The following is a 23,813-nucleotide window of genomic DNA, read 5'->3' as shown; positions in this document are numbered from 1 at the left end:
GAGAGAGAGAGAGAGAGAGAGAGAGAGAGAGAGAGAGAGAGATGGGGACTGACATACATTTGTTTTGGCCAGCTGTGAGGCTGTGAACTAGCAGTGGATTATTAGCCAGTTAGTCATGGATAGAGAGTTTGCAGTGAGAGAAGACACATCCCTTCCTCCTTCAGAAACACCCTCTGAAACAGATCTCAAATATTTAAGTCATTTTGCTTTGTGAGCAAAAACCCATAGGCCTAGTCTCTGTGCTTCATGAACTTTGAAGAAAGATATCAATGATCCCAATTCCAATAGATTTCTAACTAACACCTAATGCAGACAGAGATCGTAGACTATGCTATATATCTTTGATATAGAATAGCCTCCCTATTGCTTATCCTTAGAAGTTTTCTCAAAGTGGGAGGAGTTAATCAGTGTTGAGTGCACCCACCCAAACTTGTCCTACTTCTAAATCAACTTTGCTACATTGTAAATTAAGTACAGCAGGCTCCATAAAAAAATGAAAATAAGATATTGACAATATTTAGGCATAAAAAAGTTTAAAAGGATCAAAGAAAATAATCAAAGGTTACTTATCTTGGGACAAACGTTTTTAAACCAATCACAACAGTGGTAAAAACGACATTTTAAAATATAAACTCATATAGGCGATGCCTATTTTGCAATACTGTACTCATTTCCCGTATTTTTTTCATCTTTTTTTGAATGATCTGTAACCAGTGGCGTTGACGTGCGTTTAGCGTTGGACCCTCCTCCATCTCCACTAGAAAGCAATGCCCAAATAAAAGCCATCACTAGTGAGTTTCCTCCGAACGGCATTGATTTGATTTGACTGGGGAAGGAGACTATCAGAGGAGGCTGCGGGGGGAAGGTTGGGACAGGTACAAACACTAAAGAACCAGCCTCCAACTTCACTAAATCTGTGGATTTTCTGATTTTTTAGAAGATCATCAAACCACCGCAAAGATTACAGTTTCCCACGTTTTTTTTTAAGTCCTAAAATGAAAATGTCCAGTAACCCTATTATTATGGTTATGGTGGTGCTTTGCATCGGGACCGCTGTGAACTGCATGCCGAAAGGGAATGGGAGAAGCAGGCGGAAGGCTAATCAGGGAGAAGACCAAATACCTTCGGTATCATCGGTCTCTCAAGGTGAGTTTCCATACCTTTTGGCTACATATTGCAGATGGTTGTTATTAAAACTGTATTTGATTGTTTCTAAAAACGTTTGTATTAGCCTATAGGATATCACAAAAGTTTGTTATATTGTAGCGACCTTAAAACAATACCCAGCGAGTTCGTTAAAAGTTTTGGACTTCTTGGCGTAACGGTTAAGGCGTTGGCATGACAATCGCTGGACCTGGGTTTGAATCCCGGTCGGGGCTACCACCTGAATTCGTTACACTTCTGTCAGAAGTGGGATGGTGGCTGTGGGCCGTCGGAGAGGCGTGTCAACGTGAGGGACTTGGTATAGAGAAGCGTGGGGACACGCTGTCCTGAAGAAAGGGGGTAATGTAGCTACCTTAAGCCAACGTCTAGCGACCTAGTCAAGAGGTTCGGACCTCTTGGCTTAACAGTTAAGGCGTTGGCTTGATAGTCGCTGGACCCGGGTTCGAGTTCCCCGGATGCTCTACAATACGTAGAATAATGTTTTGTGTTTATTATTGGCTATCATGAAATGGCACACAGGAATTGTGTCAATTCCCCAAAATGAGGCTACTTTAAAGTGAAACAAATTGTTACCCTGCTACTTTCCTTCCCTAGACGGCTGCATTGAGAATGGCCAGATGTATAACATTAACGACCAATGGGAGCGATCATATCTGGGCACGATGTTGATCTGCACTTGTCACGGAGTTGCCGGAATTAAGTGTAAAACGAAACCTGAAGGTGAGCTTGTATTTCTATATCTGTAATGTATGTAGCCTATCCTATCCTTCATGGTCAATGCAAGTCCTTTGTCTCTCACCGTTAAAAAAAAAAAAATGCCGGTTATGTAACAATATTAGTGATGGCAATGAATGAATTAAGTTCAAATATGTACTGATCTTCATCATCTGCCTTTCGTTCTTCCTAGCAAACACACAACATATATAATCTTTATGTGTGTTCCTCTGCTTCTCTCTCGGTGTGCAACGGGTTTCATTGTCTTGACGAAAACAAACAAATAACATACCCCCTCAAAAATCTGTTCCACAGCTGAGGAGACCTGCTATGATAAGATCAACGCCAGGTCTTATCTGGTTGGTGAGACTTATGAGCGACCCAAAGAGGGCATGATCTGGGACTGTACATGCATTGGCTCTGGCCGGGGGAAAATCAGCTGCACCATTGCCAGTGAGTGGGCTTGTTACATTTTTACATTGTACATGTTAGTCATTCAGCAGACACTCTTATCCAGAGCCACCTACAGTTAGTGCATTCATCTTTAAGGAATACCTGGAATAGTATAAAAAAAAAAAAAAGTGGTTGTCCCACTGGCTATCATAAGTTGAATGCACCAATTTGTAAGTCGCTCTGGATAAGAGCGTCTGCTAAATGATGTAAATGTAAGATAGCTAGGTGGGACAACCACATCACAGGCATAGAAAGTAAATTTTTCCTCAATAATGTAGCTGTCAGTAGAGTCAGAGTTAGAAGGGGGGGGTTCAAGTGCAAGTGTTATTTTTATTTATTTAATTTTTGGGGGGTCGAGGTGAAGAGGAGGATTATTTAAGATACTGTTTGAAGAGGTAGGGTTTCAGATAGTGTTTCGATAGTGTGTGATTGGGCTCAGTAATCCAGTTAAATCTCCGTATCACATAAAGCCCTCTTAGGATGTGGTTCAGTCACTGCAGCTGTCTGTGGTGGCTGGCTGGTCACTGACTGGGTGGTTGGTTGGTTTGTGTGTGTGGTGGCTGGCTGGGTCGCTGGGTGGTTGTCTGTGTGTGGTGGCAGGCTGGGTCGCTGGGTGGTTGTCTGTGTGTGTGGTGGCAGGCTGGGTCGCTGGGTGTGTGTGTGTGTGTGTCCCCTGTATCTCAGTTGGTAGAGCATGGCGCTTGCAACGCCATGGTTGTGGGTTCGTTTCCCACGGGGGTCAGTATGAAAAATGTATGCACTCACTAACTGTAGTCGCTTTGGATAAGAGCGTCTGCTAAATGACTCAAATGTAAATATACAGTGTGTGTTTAACTGTGTTTCTGATTCTATCCCAGACCGCTGCCATGAGGGGGGTCAGTCCTATAAGATTGGGGACACGTGGAGGAGACCCCATGACACTGAGAGCTACATGCTGGAGTGTGTCTGTCTGGGCAACGGCAAGGGAGAGTGGACCTGCAAACCTGTTGGTGAGCATTGGGCCAGTATGGGGAAAAAAGAAATGTATGCACTCACTAACTGGAAGTTAGCTGTCTAAACCTCTGGAAGTTAGCTGTCTAACCAAACAGGAAGTTAGCTGTCTAAACAAACAGGAAGTTAGCTGTCTAAACAAACACCGACCTCTGGAAGTTAGCTGTCTAAACAAACACCGACCTCTGGAAGTTAACTGTCTAAACACATCACGGTCATATTCATTACTGCAAATTGTAGCAACATTTTTGGTTGTTATTGGAAAACGTCTCATTGGTCAAGTTCTCTTCAGGTAGTCCGTTCCCGTTTCAGCCCATTTGCTTCCGTTTTTGTGAATACGATCCTGGAAGTTGACGTTAGAAGTCAAAACATTACATCATAAAATATATCTTAACTCCTCCCCCTTCTTGTGTCTGCAGCGGAGCGTTGCTATGACAACACGGCAGGGACGTCCTACGTGGTTGGTGAAACCTGGGAGAAGCCATACCAGGGCTGGATGATCGTAGACTGCACCTGTCTAGGAGAGGGGAGTGGAAGGATCACCTGTACATCTAGAAGTAAGACACCAACACACAGGAGCAAACACACACAAGGACGCACGCACACACACACCTGTAAGACCCCACAGCCGTACCAAGCCGCCAAGCTCCATCATTCATCATCACCTCCGACTCACCAACAGGCCCGACCACAAATTCCTTCCCACACACACACACACACACACACCTCTACAGACCGTGGCAGCTTCAACCCGATGTGTGTGTGTGTGTGTGTGTGAACAGCTCAGTTCCACAAGCTTAATTAAGGGAAAAACTTTAGCTTAACTTGGTGAAGAGGAATGTAAATTGTCCCAGTTCCATGTTTAAGTGATTTTACATGTCCTTAATGAAAACCCAATGCAATTCCATAACATTATGAAACGTGTTAGCTATTATGTTGATTGGCTGACACAGCATTTCAACCCTGTGTATATCAGACAATATACCACGGGTATGACGCAAAAATACATTCTGTTCTATTTATGTTGGTAACCAGTTTAAAATAGCAATAAGGTAGCTCAGGGGTTTGTGGTATATGGCCAATATTCAACTGGTTGTTACCACACCCCCTTGGGCCTTATCGCTTAATTATACTACTGCTTGCCTGTTAAAGTGAAACTGAACTGGGTTGTATTCATTAGGGCAAAATGTAGCAAACACTTTGCAACAGAACTAAAATCAGCTTCTTATTGGACAATTCCAGGCAGTCCCTTCCTGTTTCAGTCTGTTTTGTTCCGTTTGGTGCCTACTGAACATGACCCTGGTTAAAGTGGTACTGAATTATTTCCGTCTATCAGACCGGTGTAACGACCAGGACACGTTGACGTCCCATAGGATCGGAGACACCTGGAGCAAGACGGACGCCCGAGGTCACACGCTGCAGTGTCTGTGTACGGGGAACGGCCGCGGGGAGTGGAAGTGTGAGAGACACGCGTCCCTCCACACCACCGGCCTGGGTGAGACTCCTTAATGAGTGGAGAGTGGAAGTGTGAGAGACCGTGGTGAGACCATCTCTGCTTCAGCTCATCCTTCCCCCCCCCAGACAGTGTTCATTCTAATTACAAGTCTGCCAATATTAAACACATTAATAGGGGATTTCCAAGGCTGGTTTCCTGGACACACAGCCTAAACATAAAAGCATGTTCAATTGATATTCTGTGACTGGGAAAACTGCCCTTAAACTATTCACAGCAAATTTTGCAAACGAAATGTAGTTTCTAATCATTTACACACATTTTCACAGAAGGCTTTTTTTTTTCTCTTTCACACATGTGGCGCTACAGGTATCGGGTCCCGTGTGATCACCAACATCCAGCCGGCTGTGTACCAGCCCCAGCCCAGCCTGGAGCCTCGTCCCGGCCTAGCCCTGGAGGGGGCCTGCCAGACGGACGCCGGGGTGGCCTACGCCCTGGGGATGAGATGGATCAAGACCCAGGGCAGCAAACAGATGCTGTGTACCTGCCTGGGAAACGGGGTCAGCTGTGAGGAGTGGGGTACGTGCTGATTTTATATTCACATATAGTTATTGTCCAGCTATTGTTTGCGATGTGTCTCTGACGCAGTAAATACATTTTATTTATAAACTGTTTGCTTATACAAGAACTCAAGTTTGACATTTTTATTTACAATAATAAATACATTGGAAATCTTACTCACCAGAGCTCCCACAATGAAAACGGTGTTTTAAAAAGTACAATCAGCAATTTGCCATCATTCAGAAATCGTTCTATCTGGTTTCTATGTGTTTTGTGTTCAGAGGGCCCAGCCCCAGTGTACGGGGGGAACTCCAACGGTCAGCCCTGTGTGTTCCCCTTCACCTACATGGGGAAGACCTACCACTCCTGTACCTCAGAGGGACGCCCTGACGGGCAGCTGTGGTGCTGCATCTCCTCCGACTGCGAAACCGAACAGAAATACTCCTTCTGCACAGAGAAAAATGGTAATATATATATATATACACTATACCGTTCAAACGTTTGAGGTCACTTAGAAATGTCCTTGTTTTCGAATGAAAAGCAATTTTTTTGGGGGGGCCATTTTAAAATGACATCAAATTTATCAGAAATACAGTGTAGACATTGTTAATGTTGTAAATGGCTATTGTAGCTGGCAACGGCTGATTTGTAATGGAATATCTACATTGTCACGGCTGTCAGTGAGATGCGGTTGAAGAAGTCAGGCGCAGGACACGGAATTCTCGGAAACGTACTTTAATCCGATATTGAAAAGATGAACACAGAATAACTCCACACAGGGAGGAAAATACCCGCTCACTAGAGACATACGTGAAGGGAAACAATCACACACAAGATCCCGATGAGAGACAGGGGTAATTATAGGGCAACAATCAAACATAATGACGAACAGGTGTAAACAATACAGACAAAACTAGACAAACACCGATAACATCGAACGGCAGCAGCTAGTACTCCGGGGACGACGAACGCCGAAGCCTGCCCGAGCAGGGAGGAGGAGCAGCCTCGGCAGAATCCGTGACATACATAGGCGTACAGAGGCCCATTATCAGCAACCATCAGTCCTGTGTTCCAATGGCACGTTGTGTTTGCTAATCCAAGTTTATAATTTTAAAAGGCTAATTGATCATTAGAAAACCCTTTTGCAATTATGTTAGCACAGCTGAAAACTGTTGTTCCAGCTACAATAGCCATTTACAACATTAACAATGTCTACACTGTATTTCTGATCAATTTGATGTTATTTTAATGGACAAAAAAATTGCTTTTCTTTCGAAAACAAGGACATTTCTAAGTGACCCAATACTTTTGAACGGTAGTATATATATATATATATATTTACAGCTTTTTATTTAATTGAGACGAGATGGGTGGAAAGCGACAGAGGTAGGGAGGGAGAGATGGGTGGACAGAGAGAGACCAGAAGGACGGTGATCTCTTGGATGCAGTGAACAGAGTCGGAGGAAACAATAGTAGAGCGAGTGTTTCATCTGATAGGACGTCATCTGTGGTAGCGCAACACAAGCAAGCATGTGTTGAGAATGGCGATCTCAATTCAACCTGAGCGTTTTCCAGCAGAGTCATTCGAATTCTAGCCAGCCGACATCATTAAACATCTGGGTTCTATTAGAATGGGAGTTAGTTTCCAGGTTTCTTAGGGTGGTTACTTACTCATTGTCTGCATTCCAAATGACACCCTTCGTAGTGCACTACTTTTGACCAGGGCCAATAGGGAATAGGGTGCCATTTGGGATGCACTCATTGTGATTGTGTTTGCAGTGATGGTGACAACGAGGGGAGGAAACTCTAACGGTGCTCTGTGTCAGTTCCCCTTCGTCTACAACGGGAGAAACTACACAGACTGTACCGCCGACGGGCGCAGGGACGGCATGAAGTGGTGCAGCACCGCCACCAACTATGACGGAGAACAGAGGTTCGGCTTCTGCCCCATGGCTGGTGAGTTCTGTTGCCCCATTCTGAGTTCTGTTGCCTCATTGCTTCTTTCCCCATGGCTGGTGAGTTCTGTTGCCTCATTGCTTCTGCCCCATGGCTGGTGAGTTCTGTTGCCTCATTGCTTCTGCCCCATGGCTGGTGAGTTCTGTTGCCTCATTGCCAAAATGTTCTCTCACTCCATACAATTGATCTAAAGCCACAGACACAAACACGCGACGATCGTCCGAAAACAGCCAGTGGCCGTCCCATAATCTTTAGGTCCATACTGGCACCAGCTGTGAATGGGTGATCACCTACTGGCACCAACTGTGAATGGGTGATCACACACTGGCACCAGCTGTGAATGGGTGATCACACACTGACCTCCAGAGCTAGGACCCAAAGCCCAGGGAGTCTGTCCCAGACTCAGTGCCCAGATCCAGGGGCCACGGTCTCTCTTCCCGGCTGGCAGAGAACAGAGAGAGACTCCCTGGCTGTCTGCTGGTCTCCAGGACAGCTGCAGTCATCAGAGCATCAGTCAACCCCCTCCACAGATCTCTATCTATCTCTGCGCTGTCCTCCCTTCTCCCTCTTTCTATCTCACCACACATAAACCAGTCATCTCCTTTTAATTAGGAGGACATCCCCTAGGCCCATATGTCTAAAGCCTGCAGAGGACGTAGTCCTACACATGTTACGAACATCTGTTTATGTTGTTCAGCCTTGAAAAGTTTCATTTTACTGACGGCTCCAGCTGCACTGTTCTATATGTTCTAACATTCTAAAAGTTCTAACATTCTAAAAGGTCTAACATTCTAAAAGTTCTAACATTCTAAAAGGTCTAACATTCTAAAAGTTCTAACATTCTAAAAGTTCTAACATCCTGAGTACTGTTCTGTCCTCTCAGCTCACGAGGAGGTGTGTACGACCAGCGAGGGCGTGATGTACCGCGTGGGAGACCAGTGGGACAAACGCCACGACGTCCTGGGACACATGATGCGCTGCACCTGCGTTGGGAACGGCCGCGGAGAGTGGAGCTGTATCGCATACTCCCAGCTCAAAGGTAATGAGAAAATGGGATTTTTATAATATATGCCATTTTACTGCTTTTATTTTTTACTTATCTATTGTTTACTTAACACTTATTTCTCTTAAAAACTGCATTGTTGGTTAAGGGCTTGTAAGTACGCATTTCACTGTAAGGTCTACACCTGTTGTATTCGGCGCATGTGACAAATAACATTTGATTTGATTTAGCAGACGCTTTTATCCAAAGCGACTTACAGTAATGCGTGCATACATTTTACATATGGGTGGTCCCAGGAATTGAACCCACTACCCTGGCGTTACAAGCGCCATGCTCTACCAACTGAGCTACAAAGGACCACATAGCACTTTTCTAAAAACCCAAATACACTTGAAAGTAGGTGAGAGGTCATACATGCCACACAGAACGTGCCAGCGCTGTGGTGATGTACATCCGGACCTAATGTTCTTCCTAGCCCTTCAACTTGACCCTAACACTTTGATGTTCTCAGATCCCAACATGGTGGAAGCGGTAGTGAGAGAATTGGAACCTGCGGTTTTTGACCTTGTATGCGTTTTCCTTCCTGTCATAGATCAGTGTATTGTGGACGGGTTGACCCATGAGGTGAACCGGACCTTCACCAAGCTCCATGAAGAGGGCTACATGATGAACTGCACCTGCTTCGGACAGGGACGCGGGCGCTGGAAGTGTGACGCCATTGGTGAGTTCATAGTTCATAGGAACCTATTATTTTTATGGACCAAGATGTTTGTTTTTGTGGCGATATTTACCGCTTGTGATGTTTTTACCTGACTACCCTGGTCCTAGATTTGTTTGTGCTTCATTTTGTGTGACCATAGAATTTGGCTAGACCCCACAAACAGATCTAGGACCAGGGTAGTACTTTCAATGTACTGAGTACACTTTGCTGAATCCTGTGCATATGACAATTACACTTGATTTGATTACTTGGCTACTTGAACATTTTGCATGATCATTTCTGATGATAATCTTGAAGTAAAATCATACCGTATTCAACATCTGTTCCCAGACCAATGCCAGGAGCCGGAGACCAGAGTCTTCTATCAGATCGGCCAATCGTGGGACAAGCTTATCCACGGCGTCATGTACAAGTGTTATTGCTATGGCAACAGTATTGGAGAGCTCAGCTGCGAGCCCCAACAGTCTTTCCCAGGTAAGAACACCACACCACTAAGCCCTATCGTGGTCACAATACTACTGGTGTTGGGGTACGTCCTCTCCCTGGTATGGACGAAGTTCACTGGGCGTGGTCACAACGCTATACTAGACTGTTGGAGGGTGTTCTGTGGGATACGTAAGGACAGAACATCAGTCACTGGGCGTGGTCACAACGCTATACTAGACTGTTGGAGGGTGTTCTGTGGGATACGTAAGGACAGAACATCAGTCACTGGGCGTGGTCACAACGCTATACTAGACTGTTGGAGGGTGTTCTGTGGGATACGTAAGGACAGAACAGACTGTTGGAGGGTGTTCTGTGGGATACGTAAGGACAGAACAGACTGTTGGAGGGTGTTCTGTGGGATACGTAAGGACAGAACAGACTGTTGGAGGGTGTTCTGTGGGATACGTAAGGACAGAACGGACTGTTGGAGGGTGTTCTGTGGGATACGTACGGACAGAACAGACTGTTGGAGGGTGTTCTGTGGGATACGTACGGACAGAACGGACTGTTGGAGGGTGTTCTGTGGGATACGTAAGGACAGAACGGACTGTTGGAGGGTGTTCTGTGGGATACGTAAGGACAGAACGGACTGTTGGAGGGTGTTCTGTGGGATGCGTACGGACAGAACAGACTGTTGGAGGGTGTTCTGTGGGATACGTACGGACAGAACCGACTGTTGGAGGGTGTTCTGTGGGATACGTAAGGACAGAACAGACTGTTGGAGGGTGTTCTGTGGGATACGTACGGACAGAACAGACTGTTGGAGGGTGTTCTGTGGGATACGTAAGGACAGAACAGACTGTTGGAGGGTGTTCTGTGGGATACGTAAGGACAGAACAGACTGTTGGAGGGTGTTCTGTGGGATACGTAAGGACAGAACAGACTGTTGGAGGGTGTTCTGTGGGATACGTAAGGACAGAACGGACTGTTGGAGGGTGTTCTGTGGGATACGTAAGGACAGAACAGACTGTTGGAGGGTGTTCTGTGGGATACGTAAGGACAGAACAGACTGTTGTTTATCACTTCAGTTTGACTGGTGGGCTGGTGGAGGCCGTTGGCTCTACTAGGAGAGAAAAGGAATACGTGAAGAAAATTAAGTGGGGCTTGATGCATTACTCTGTAGCCCTGCATGGTAAGGCCTATGGGGCTCGATGCGTTACTCTGTAGCCCTGCATGGTAAGGCCTATGGGGCTTGATGCGTTACTCTGTAGCCATGCATGGTAAGGCCTATGGGGCTCGATGCATTACTCTGTAGCCCTGCATGGTAAGGCCTATGGGGCTTGATGCGTTACTCTGTAGCCCTGCATGGTAAGGCCTATGGGGCTTGATGCGTTACTCTGTAGCCCTGCATGGTAAGGCCTATGGGGCTTGATGCATTACTCTGTAGCCCTGCATGGTAAGGCCTATGGGGCTTGATGCATTACTCTGTAGCCCTGCATGGTAAGGCCTATGGGGCTTGATGCGTTACTCTGTAGCCCTGCATGGTAAGGCCTATGGGGCTTGATGCGTTACTCTGTAGCCCTGCATGGTAAGGCCTATGGGGCTTGATGCGTTACTCTGTAGCCCTGCATGGTAAGGCCTATGGGGCTTGATGCATTACTCTGTAGCCCTGCATGGTAAGGCCTATGGGGCTTGATGCATTACTCTGTAGCCCTGCATGGTAAGGCCTATGGGGCTTGATGCGTTACTCTGTAGCCCTGCATGGTAAGGCCTATGGGGCTTGATGCGTTACTCTGTAGCCCTGCATGGTAAGGCCTATGGGGCTTGATGCGTTACTCTGTAGCCCTGCATGGTATGGCCTATGGGGCTTGATGCGTTACTCTGTAGCCCTGCATGGTAAGGCCTATGGGGCTTGATGCGTTACTCTGTAGCCCTGCATGGTAAGGCCTATGGGGCTTGATGCGTTACTCTGTAGCCCTGCATGGTAAGGCCTATGGGGCTTGATGCGTTACTCTGTAGCCCTGCATGGTAAGGCCTATGGGGTGAAGAATGTTTTCTCATTGTAGCCCTGTTCCTCTCTGCTACCCTTCTAGAACATCTGTTCCTCTCTGCTACCCTTCTAGAACATATGTTCCTCTCTGCTACCCTTCTAGAACATCTGTTCCTCTCTGCTACCCTTCTAGAACATCTGTTCCTCTCTACTACCCTTCTAGAACATATGTTCCTCTCTGCTACCCTTCTAGAACATCTGTTCCTCTCTGCTACCCTTCTAGAACATCTGTTCCTCTCTGCTACCCTTCTAGAACATCTGTTCCTCTCTGCTACCCTTCTAGAACATCTGTTCCTCTCTGCTACCCTTCTAGAACATCTGTTCCTCTCTGCTACCCTTCTAGAACATCTGTTCCTCTCTGCTACCCTTCTAGAACATATGTTCCTCTCTGCTACCCTTCTAGAACATATGTTCCTCTCTGCTACCCTTCTAGAACATCTGTTCCTCTCTGCTACCCTTCTAGAACAACTGTTCCTCTCTGCTACCCTTCTAGAACATCTGTTCCTCTCTGCTACCCTTTAGAACATATGTTCCTCTCTGCTACCCTTCTAGAACATCTGTTCCTCTCTGCTACCCTTCTAGAACAACTGTTCCTCTCTGCTACCCTTCTAGAACAACTGTTCCTCTCTGCTACCCTTCTAGAACATCTGTTCCTCTCTGCTACCCTTCTAGAACAACTGTTCCTCTCTGCTACCCTTCTAGAACATCTGTTCCTCTCTGCTACCCTTCTAGAACATCTGTTCCTCTCTGCTACCCTTCTAGAACATATGTTCCTCTCTGCTACCCTTCTAGAACATATGTTCCTCTCTGCTACCCTTCTAGAACATCTGTTCCTCTCTGCTACCCTTCTAGAACATCTGTTCCTCTCTGCTACCCTTCTAGAACATCTGTTCCTCTCTGCTACCCTTCTAGAACATCTGTTCCTCTCTGCTACCCTTCTAGAACATCTGTTCCTCTCTGCTACCCTTCTAGAACATCTGTTCCTCTCTGCTACCCTTCTAGAACAACTGTTCCTCTCTGCTACCCTTCTAGAACATCTGTTCCTCTCTGCTACCCTTCTAGAACATCTGTTCCTCTCTGCTACCCTTCTAGAACATATGTTCCTCTCTGCTACCCTTCTAGAACATCTGTTCCTCTCTGCTACCCTTCTAGAACATCTGTTCCTCTCTGCTACCCTTCTAGAACATCTGTTCCTCTCTGCTACCCTTCTAGAACATCTGTTCCTCTCTGCTACCCTTCTAGAACATCTGTTCCTCTCTGCTACCCTTCTAGAACAACTGTTCCTCTCTGCTACCCTTCTAGAACATCTGTTCCTCTCTGCTACCCTTCTAGAACATATGTTCCTCTCTGCTACCCTTCTAGAACATCTGTTCCTCTCTGCTACCCTTCTAGAACATCTGTTCCTCTCTGCTACCCTTCTAGAACATCTGTTCCTCTCTGCTACCCTTCTAGAACATCTGTTCCTCTCTGCTACCCTTCTAGAACATCTGTTCCTCTCTGCTACCCTTCTAGAACATCTGTTCCTCTCTGCTACCCTTCTAGAACATATGTTCCTCTCTGCTACCCTTCTAGAACATCTGTTCCTCTCTGCTACCCTTCTAGAACATCTGTTCCTCTCTGCTTCCCTTCTAGAACATCTGTTCCTCTCTGCTACCCTTCTAGAACATCTGTTCCTCTCTGCTTCCCTTCTAGAACATCTGTTCCTCTCTGCTACCCTTCTAGAACATCTGTTCCTCTCTGCTACCCTTCTAGAACATATGTTCCTCTCTGCTACCCTTCCTCCTCCTGGGTGACGGGAACGCTCGCATCTCTGATCTGTGCTTTCTCTCCACCACGCCCCCTCACACTCTTTTAATTTAGCAGAAAACCAACAATTGAATTAAACTATCCTGCTCCAGGGTCATTAAACCTGGCCCTCTGGTTTCACACCCCGCTTGTTTGAGCCTTTGTTCACAACTTGATTTTGAAGTGGAAGGGAGTGGGGAGAGAGGGGGAGGCTAGCACATGTTGGTACATCCTCCACCCGCTCCGTCCTCCTCCATGTTGTGCTCTAGAGCGTGTGACGATGTGGTGCTACCTCCTCCATGTTGTGTTAAACTCTAGACGATGTGGTGCTACCTCCTCCATGTGGTGCTACCTCCTCCAGAGGTTAGTGGAGGAGAGAGGGGGAGGCACACGTTACTATATCCTCCACCTTCTCCCGCTCAGGTCTTTTGTTGTTAGTTGGCGTGTGGCGCTAACCTTCTGAGGTGCTGACTGATGTTTAGTCCTCTCATGTTAGTGGGGAAGTGAACTATGAGCTTCTCTCACCACCTCTGCTTTTCTGACTCGGCTTACAGCTCTAGATTTAAAGCTGGTAACAAGCAAACTGGAAATCGAGAGCCGTTTACAGACGAACCCTGTGTTTGTCTCTCTTCTCCTATTTCTCTAGCACATTTTTTCTATAGAGGTGCTCAACAATGCATTCAGTACTCTGCTACAATCCCCAGCCGTTTTCTGGTTGGTTACACCATGACTGTTATCATTTTAAAGCAACACAAAGACTGTGCACTGTCCATTCAAGACCGTGTACGCAGGTTGAGAAAATGAAAAATCCTCAGCATTTTTGTTTAAAGTGAAGGGTACCCCAGCCCAGTGCAATAACTTCCCTTAGTGCCATGCAGCTGTGAGATGTGTTAAAATATTATTAGTATCTGCTTTAGCCTGCCTGGAGTACCAGATGGGCGGGGTTTTGCAGTTTTGCGAGTATTCTATTGGTTCCATTGCGCCAATCAAACCCAGATAAAGTATTTTAAATGATTTTGAATAGTGTTTGAACGAATGGCTGTGAACGGGGTGGGGGTGGGGGGTGGGGGGTCAGAGAGCCTGGCGGTGGTTGGCTGCTGGGACCTAGTACAGACTAGGGATATAATCAGTGGGCCTTAGGAACTGTAATGGGAGGAATTAAGAACAGATTGTGCAGAGGGCACACTAGCGGGGTTAACCAATCCACTTGCTGAGGGCAATTGATTGGTCGACATTTTTAAACGTGTATTTTTCCATATATAGACACACCCTATGTGTTTTTGAATAAAATCAACTATATTTACATTTTACATTTACGTCATTTAGCAGACGCTCTTATCCAGAGCGACTTACAGTTAGTGAATACATATATTTTTTTTATATATACTGGCCCCCCGTGGGAATCGAACCCACAACCCTGGCGTTGCAAACGCCGTGCTCTATCAACTGAGCTACATCCCTGCCGGCCATTCCCTCCCCTACCCTGGACGACGCTGGGCCAATTGTGCGCCGCCCATGAGTCTCCCGGTCGCGGCCGGCTGCGACAGAGCCTGGATTCGAACCAGGATCTCTAGTGGCACAGTTAGCACTGCGATGCAGTGCCTTAGACCACTGCGCCACTCAGGAGCATTGAGCTTGATGCTGATGCTTTAAGTTTACGGTTTGATGAAATAAGACAAATGCCTCGAGAGCACCAGAGAATTTTAAAAACCTTAACCTGACCCAACCATTCTCCTCCCGCTGGCTTTCTCCGATTCTGCCGTTACTCTCCTGAAGTTGTCGGTGATAGGCTACACGAGGAGTCGGCAACATTCTCATATGGAATGCCAATTTATCTTACCGTTTCTACCGATCTGCGTGCCAGTTATGGTTTTCATATGCACATGTTTGTGAAACAGTTTAATTTAATTGATAATAACGTCTTCATATCTCTAAATCATTGTAATGTGGTTAATCAAGATTCGATCCAAATCTAAATGAAAATGATACAAACCTAAAAAGTACCTTCTATTGCCAACTATGTAAAAATAGCCTCCATAAAGCCAACAAATAAAAACATTGCAACCTGCAGGTAGAAAATATCCTGAAAAAAATAAATAATAATAATAATAATCCTATAAATCTCATTGGCTACACATGGCCTGTCTGCAACGAACTTGAAACATTGTATCAACTATTAACTTTGGTCCGGCCCAAAGCTTTGTTCTAGCTTACTTGCAACATTGTATAAAATATTCTGGGCCCTCAGAGTTTCCCCGCCAGTGAGCTCGGGACAGACACAGCCGTAGGCTGTTTGCACAAGGGATAAGAAGCAGTGCTTGACTTGGGCTGGAGCTCACCGGAGCTGAGTACCGGCACCTCAAAATGTTCTACTGCTTGAACTCCTGTTCTTTATAGAATATTAGCTCAAAAGTACTGTGGAGCTCCTGCACCTAAAATCTAGACAGTACCAGCACCCAAAATTAGTACCGGAACCTATTTCAGTCCAAGTCAAGCACTGATCAGAAGTAATCAGGTAGGCCTATTATATGACGTTTCCACTGGATCAGAGCATTACATTTTTCCCTGTCACGCTGAGTGGTTATCGAAAGGGAGAGAGAGCTGGAAATATTTTTCTAATATATTAAGGAACTATTGTCATTCTCAATGGATGTAAAAACAGACTTTGTTTGCTTGCTGTTTTTGAGGTGAAGAAAACCATTACTTTGAGAAGCGTCACAGCTCATTAGGGGTGGTGCGTTAAGCCAATCAGAAATACTATCAGATCCCCAAATGGACACATTTATGCGCCTACCATTTGAGCGCAGGCCAGGTAGACTATAGACCTACTTCTATGCGTGTGCGTCCTTACTCAACATTGACAGGAGTGCTCCAAACAAAAGACAATGTCTAAATTTGACAACTCATAAATGTAATGAAATAAACAAACTTGTTTCTCACAAGTGTAGCAGGTTGCGCGCTCTGCAAACAATGTCTCCACTCAGACAATGAGAACAGGAAGACTGGAATAATAATATTGAATGCAATAAAATAAATTAACATAACCAACGTAACAAACATTGTAAATTAGGAATTGTTACAACATTTCGGAGGCGCATGGCGAAGCGGTACGGAACTCGATTTGGCCTCTGCATGCCTCCGGAGGCTCCGCAATTGCGTCACACCTTCCATACAGAGCCTGGCTTTTAGTCTAGGCCTCCTCCGCAATGGATTAGTTCACTGAGGTGTGCAGTGCATTCGGAAAGTGTTCAGAGCCCATGACTTTTTCCACATTTTGTTACGTTACAGCCTTATTCTAAAATAAATTATAATATTTTAATCCTTTCTCAGAAATCTACACACAATACCTCATAATGACAAAGCAAAAACATGTTTTTAGAAATGTTGGCCAATAAAAATAAGAAAAATAAGAAATACCTTATTTACATAAGTATTCAGACCCTTTGCTATGAAATTGAGCTCAGGTTCATCCTGTTTCCATTGATCATCCTTGAGATGTTTCTACAACTTGATTGGAGTCCACCTGTGGTAAATTCAATTGATTGGACATGATTTGGAAAGGCACACACCTGTCTATTTAAGGTCCCACAGTTGACAGTGCATGTCAGAGCAAAAACCAAGCCATGAGGTCGAAGGAATTGTCCATAGAGCTCCGAGACAGGATTGTGTCGAGACACAGATCTGGGGAAGGGTACCAAAAAATTTCTGCAGCATTGAAGATCCCCAAGAACACAGTGGCCTCCATCATTCTTAAATGGAAGAAGGTTGGAACCACCAAGACTCTTCCTAGACGGAAGCCTATTCCTCAATAAAAGGCACATGACAGCCCGCTTCGAGTTTGCCAAAAGGCACCTAAAGACTCTCAGACCATGAGAAACAAGATTCTCTGGTCTGATGAAACCAAGATTGAACTCTTTGGGCTGAATGCCAAGCGTCATGTCTGGAGGAAACCTGGCACCATCCCTACGGTGTAGCATGGAGGTGGCAGCATCATGCTGTGGGGATGTTTTTCAGCGGCAGGGACTGGGAGACTAGTCAGGATCGAGGGAAAGATAAATGGAGCAAAGTACAGAGAGATTCTTGATGAAAAACTGCTCCAGAGCGCTCAGGACCTCAGACTGGGGCGAAGGTTCACCTTCCAACAGGACAACGACCCTAAGCACACAACCAAGATAATGGTCCTCTGTAGCTCAGCTGGTAGAGCACGGCGCTTGTAACGCCAAGGTAGTGGGTTCGAACCCTGGGACCACCCATACACAAAAAAATTTATGCACGCATGACTGTAAGTCGCTTTGGATAAAAGCGTCTGCCTAATGGCATATTATTATAATGCAGGAGTGGCTTCGGGACAAGTCCTGGTACAGGACTTTAACCTCCTCCCTATAGGCTGTCTCGTTGTTGTTGGAAATCAGGCCTACCACTGTCATGTCATCAGAAAACTTGATTGAGATGGAGTCGTTCTTGGCCACGCAGTCATGGGTGAACAGGGAGTACAGGAGAGGGATGAGCACGCACCCCTGGGGGGCCCCCGTGTTGAGGATCAGTGTGGCGGAGGTTCCAACTTCAAATCGTCAGGATTATGTCTAGTCGTAGAGTGGAATAAAACTCTGTTTACATCATAAAGTGATAGCATTGTTTCCCTAAATTGATAATCCTATCGTTGGCGCTAAAGTTATAGTTAATTTTTCTGTTGCGGTGTAGCTATGTCTACATGAACAGGTCTAGTGAAGGAGCTGAAGGTAGTTCTCTCTCTCTCTCTCTGCTCTGCATGCTGAAACCCTGGCTAACAAAACAATCTCACAGGGATATGCTACTTCTCCCCTTCCTGTTTTCTGTACCAGAAACTTCTTATGTATTGTACTGTACAACCTACCATTTCAGATCTGAAATTGTAACAAAAAATGTTTAGATTCCAAATGTGTGATGTGTTCTAGATTGTTTCACTTTAATGCCATTGCTTTGTGGGTATCTAGATTTCTTTCACGATTCCACACCATGCTGTTAAAATACCTTAACAAATCACTACTATCAATTGTTATCAGATGGTGTTGCTGAGATGTATAGTTTCACCGCTAACCTATAATACAATAGGTCTGCTCCTCTATCAGATGTGTTGCTGAACGTGTTTCAATGTTGTAGGACTGTCGTTTATCTTCCTCCGTGTGGCGTGTTTCGACTCTGTCATGCTTCATACCTCTCTCCCAGGTGGTAACCGTCCAGTCCAGGTGATCATCACAGAGTCTGGTAACCAGCCCAACTCCCACCCCATCCAGTGGAACGCCCCGCCCTCCACACACATCACACAGTACATTCTCAAGTGGAGAGTGGTGAGTAGTAGTGTATATTATATTATCTGTATAGTAGTGTATAGATTTAGGAAAATCTGCGTTTTGGTTTTTTGCCTCTAATTTGTGGAACAATCTGCAGAGTTCACTGCAGTAAAATGTGCTGGTGCCTCTCGGGCAGTTTAAATGATTGATTGAGGACCTCTGTAGTTTAATGTGATCACTTTTATTAAATATTTCTATTGTGTGCTGAATTATATTGTTTTATACACGTATGTTTTATTATTCTGTTTTTATTGTAATGTATACAGGGCTCTTGTAAATTAGATTTTTAATCTCAATGTGACTCCCTGTTTAAATAAAGGTAATACATTATTATTATTTTTTTTAAATCTATATAGTAGTGTATTGTATTATCTCTATAGTAGTGTGTAGTAGTATCTGTATAGTAGTGTATTATCTGTATAGTAGTGTATTATCTGTATAGTAGTGTATATTATCTGTATAGTAGTGTATATTATCTGTATAGTAGTGTATTATCTGTATAGTAGTGTAGTGTATTATCTGTATAGTAGTGTGTATTATCTGTATAGTAGTGTATTATCTGTATAGTAGTGTATTATCTGTATAGTAGTGTGTTATCTGTATAGTAGTGTAGTGTATTATCTGTATAGTAGTGTAGTGTATTATCTGTATAGTAGTGTAGTGTATTATCTGTATAGTAGTGTATTGTAGTATCTGTGTAGTAGTATCTGTATAGTAGTGTAGTGTATTATCTGTATAGTAGTGTATTATCTGTATAGTAGTGTATTGTATTATCTCTATAGTAGTGTATTGTAGTATCTGTGTAGTAGTATCTGTATAGTAGTGTATATTATCTGTATAGTAGTGTATTATCTGTATAGTAGTGTATTATCTGTATAGTAGTGTATTGTATTATCTCTATAGTAGTGTATTGTAGTATCTGTATAGTAGTGTATATTATCTGTATAGTAGTGTATTATCTGTATAGTAGTGTGTTATCTGTATAGTAGTGTAGTGTATTATCTGTATAGTAGTGTAGTGTATTATCTGTATAGTAGTGTAGTGTATTATCTGTATAGTAGTGTATTGTAGTATCTGTGTAGTAGTATCTGTATAGTAGTGTATATTATCTGTATAGTAGTGTAGTGTATTATCTGTATAGTAGTGTATTATCTGTATAGTAGTGTATTGTATTATCTCTATAGTAGTGTATTGTAGTATATGTATAGTAGTGTATATTATCTGTATAGTAGTGTATTATCTGTATAGTAGTGTGTTATCTGTATAGTAGTGTAGTGTATTATCTGTATAGTAGTGTAGTGTATTATCTGTATAGTAGTGTAGTGTATTATCTGTATAGTAGTGTATTGTAGTATCTGTGTAGTAGTATCTGTATAGTAGTGTAGTGTATTATCTGTATAGTAGTGTATTATCTGTATAGTAGTGTATTGTATTATCTCTATAGTAGTGTATTGTAGTATCTGTGTAGTAGTATCTGTATAGTAGTGTATATTATCTGTATAGTAGTGTAGTGTATTATCTGTATAGTAGTGTATTATCTGTATAGTAGTGTATTGTATTATCTCTATAGTAGTGTATTGTAGTATCTGTATAGTAGTGTATATTATCTGTATAGTAGTGTATATTATCTGTATAGTAGTGTATTATCTGTATAGTAGTGTATTATCTGTATAGTAGTGTAGTGTATTATCTGTATAGTAGTGTATATTATCTGTATAGTAGTGTAGTGTATTATCTGTATAGTAGTGTATTATCTGTATAGTAGTGTGTTATCTGTATAGTAGTGTAGTGTATTATCTGTATAGTAGTGTAGTGTATTATCTGTATAGTAGTGTATTGTATTATCTCTATAGTAGTGTATTGTAGTATCTGTGTAGTAGTATCTGTATAGTAGTGTATATTATCTGTATAGTAGTGTAGTGTATTATCTGTATAGTAGTGTATTATCTGTATAGTAGTGTATTGTATTATCTCTATAGTAGTGTATTGTAGTATCTGTATAGTAGTGTATATCTGTATAGTAGTGTATATTATCTGTATAGTAGTGTATTATCTGTATAGTAGTGTAGTGTATTATCTGTATAGTAGTGTAGTGTATTATCTGTATAGTAGTGTATATTATCTGTATAGTAGTGTAGTGTATTATCTGTATAGTAGTGTATTATCTGTATAGTAGTGTGTTATCTGTATAGTAGTGTAGTGTATTATCTGTATAGTAGTGTAGTGTATTATCTGTATAGTAGTGTATTGTATTATCTCTATAGTAGTGTATTGTAGTATCTGTGTAGTAGTATCTGTATAGTAGTGTATATTATCTGTATAGTAGTGTATTATCTGTATAGTAGTGTATTGTATTATCTGTATAGTAGTGTGTATTATCTGTATAGTAGTGTTTATTATCTGTATAGTAGTGTATTGTATTATCTGTATAGTAGTGTATTGTATTATCTGTATAGTAGTGTATATTATCTGTATAGTAGTGTGTATTATCTGTATAGTAGTGTGTATTATCTGTATAGTAGTGTATTATATTATCTGTTGTATCAAACGTCCCAGGAAGACAGCAGCTGCTGCACTAACCTCTGAATACTAACCTCTGAATACTAACCTCTGAATACTAACCTCTGAATACTAACCTCTGAATACTAATCTCTGAATACTAACCTCTGAATACTAACCTCTGAATATATATATTTACACACCGCTGCCTTACTGTTGAACAAGTTCTGAAATACCTGTGAACTTCGGGAAAGTGTCTAAACTTTTTGTAACCATAATCAAAGTTTTTGTATACTCTTTTATGTTTAATATGAATATTATAATGTGGTGCTTCTAAAATGCGGTTGCTGTGTCTCCTCTCTTGTCTGGTAGAAAAATACCCGTACCCCGTGGCGGGAGGTGAATATCCCGGGCCACCTCAACTCCTACACTATCGCTGGCCTGAAGCCAGGCATCACCTACGAGGGTCAGCTGATCAGTGTGTTGCGCTTCGGGCGCCGGGAGGTCACACGCTTCGACTTCACCACAACATACGGCTCCTGTTAGTATGGCAAGATGGGCCTGTTGGACTCTCCTATGCTCTTTCTCAATTAATACTTCCATTATTCCTTGTGTTCCTGTCCTTTGGGTTTTTGGATCCAATGCGAGAAAATAGGACTAGGATTAGAGTAAAAGGGAGATATTGTCATTATTACGGCTTGGGTCTCTGAGTTTAAGGCTGTATCTGACGGTGTGATCTCACTTCCAGTGGCCACCTCAGAGGGAGAGACCAGCCAGCCGCCTCCGGTGGTGGACATCAGTGAGTCTGTTACAGAGATCACCTCAGAGGGAGAGACCAGCCAGCCGCCTCCGGTGGTGGACATCAGTGAGTCTGTTACAGAGATCACCTCAGAGGGAGAGACCAGCCAGCCGCCTCCGGTGGTGGACATCAGTGAGTCTGTTACAGAGATCACCTCAGAGGGAGAGACCAGCCAGCCGCCTCCGGTGGTGGACATCAGTGAGTCTGTTACAGAGATCACCTCAGAGGGAGAGACCAGCCAGCCGCCTCCGGTGGTGGACATCAGTGAGTCTGTTACAGAGATCACCTCAGAGGAGAGACCAGCCAGCCGCCTCCGGTGGTGGACATCAGTGAGTCTGTTACAGAGATCACCTCCAGAGGGAGAGACCAGCCAGCCGCCTCCGGTGGTGGACATCAGTGAGTCTGTTACAGAGATCACCTCAGAGGGAGAGACCAGCCAGCCGCCTCCGGTGGTGGACATCAGTGAGTCTGTTACAGAGATCACCTCAGAGGGAGAGACCAGCCAGCCGCCTCCGGTGGTGGACATCAGTGAGTCTGTTACAGAGATCACCTCAGAGGAGAGACCAGCCAGCCGCCTCCGGTGGTGGACATCAGTGAGTCTGTTACAGAGATCACCTCAGAGGGAGAGACCAGCCAGCCGCCTCCGGTGGTGGACATCAGTGAGTCTGTTACAGAGATCACCTCCAGCAGCTTCGTCATCTCCTGGATGTCTGCCTCTGACACCATGTCTGGCTTCAGGATCGAGTACGAGCTCAGCGAGGAGGGGCAGGAGAGAGGACAGCCCATGATCCTCGGTGCGGAACAAATACATTTTTACCACAGAAGAAACGTTTGGGGGAAAATGTCAATTAGCTTGATGGCGTGTGGAATGTATTCTGGAAAGCAGGGTTGGGGTCAATTTCAATTCAGAAATTTTAATTGAAGTTGCAATTTTTAAATCAAAGCAACGAGGAATTTCAATTTAACTTCCTGAATTGACTGAGTCGAATTGGAAATTAACCCCAACTCTGATGGAAAGCTAATATCTATTTTTAAATGACTAGACTGTGAAACTGATTTAACCTTAACTCGTCCTAATCTCTCTCTCTCTCTAGACCTTCCCCGCACCGCTACCTCCGTGAACATCAATGATCTGCTTCCTGGGAGGAAGTACACTGTTAATGTGTACGAGGTTACACCTGCTGGAGAGCCCAACCTCATCCTCACTACCTCTCAGACCACGGGTGGGTACAGACAGGCGGGCAGGCGGGCAGGCAGGCAGACAGACAGACAGGCAGACAGGCAGACAGGCAGACAGGCAGGCAGGCAGGCAGGCAGACAGGCAGACAGGCAGGCAGGCAGGCAGACAGACGCCCACTACATACTGCCCTGTACCACCACCTCCATCTCCTATCTCTCTATACTGTATCTACAGTGCATTGGGAAAGTATTCAGACCCCTTCCCTTTTTCCATATTTTGTTACGTTACAGCCTTATTCTAAAATTGATTAAATAAATAAAAATCCTCGCCAATCATTTTACATTTACATTTTTGTCATTTAGCAGACGCTCTTATCCAGAGCAACTTACAATTAGTGAGTGCATACATTATTTTTATTTTTTATTTTTCATACTGGCCCCCCGTGGGAAACGAACCCACAACCCTGGCGTTGCAAACGCCATGCTCTACAATCAACACACAATACCCCATATTGACAAAGCGAAAGGTTTTTAGAAATGTTTGCACATTTTATTCAATATGAATAACTGAAATACCTTATTTACATAAGTATTCAGACCCTTTGCTATGAGACTCGAAATTGAGCTAGGTGCATCCTGTTTCCATTCATCATCCTTGAGATGTTTCTACAACTTGATTGGAGTCCACCTGTGGTAAATTAAATTGATTTGACATGATTTGGAAAGGCAC

The 23,813-nt window shown here is 44.0% G+C and overlaps 1 protein-coding gene across 1 annotated transcript in view; it reads left to right on the top strand.

Moving 5' to 3' along the window:
* The first annotated feature begins 821 nt into the window (after positions 1 to 821).
* The window catches only part of LOC121536419 (fibronectin), a 106,162-nt gene continuing 83,170 nt past the window's right edge, over positions 822 to 23,813 (top strand). Inside the window, exons 1-16 of the mRNA XM_045206760.1 lie at positions 822 to 1,146; positions 1,759 to 1,884; positions 2,194 to 2,331; positions 3,189 to 3,320; positions 3,741 to 3,878; positions 4,658 to 4,816; positions 5,144 to 5,353; positions 5,617 to 5,799; positions 7,115 to 7,291; positions 8,175 to 8,330; positions 8,887 to 9,015; positions 9,346 to 9,489; positions 18,482 to 18,603; positions 21,478 to 21,650; positions 22,499 to 22,698; positions 22,999 to 23,127. Of these exons, the coding sequence (XP_045062695.1) occupies positions 996 to 1,146; positions 1,759 to 1,884; positions 2,194 to 2,331; positions 3,189 to 3,320; positions 3,741 to 3,878; positions 4,658 to 4,816; positions 5,144 to 5,353; positions 5,617 to 5,799; positions 7,115 to 7,291; positions 8,175 to 8,330; positions 8,887 to 9,015; positions 9,346 to 9,489; positions 18,482 to 18,603; positions 21,478 to 21,650; positions 22,499 to 22,698; positions 22,999 to 23,127 (2,467 nt within the window). The 5' untranslated portion in view covers positions 822 to 995. The remainder of the gene's footprint in view (positions 1,147 to 1,758; positions 1,885 to 2,193; positions 2,332 to 3,188; positions 3,321 to 3,740; positions 3,879 to 4,657; positions 4,817 to 5,143; positions 5,354 to 5,616; positions 5,800 to 7,114; positions 7,292 to 8,174; positions 8,331 to 8,886; positions 9,016 to 9,345; positions 9,490 to 18,481; positions 18,604 to 21,477; positions 21,651 to 22,498; positions 22,699 to 22,998; positions 23,128 to 23,813) is intronic.

Source organism: Coregonus clupeaformis, chromosome 23 (genome assembly GCF_020615455.1).
Source record: "Coregonus clupeaformis isolate EN_2021a chromosome 23, ASM2061545v1, whole genome shotgun sequence".
Lineage (NCBI taxonomy): Eukaryota > Metazoa > Chordata > Actinopteri > Salmoniformes > Salmonidae > Coregonus > Coregonus clupeaformis.
The sequence above is the reverse complement of the archived record's forward strand: the minus strand, read 5'-3'. Positions and strand labels throughout refer to the sequence as shown.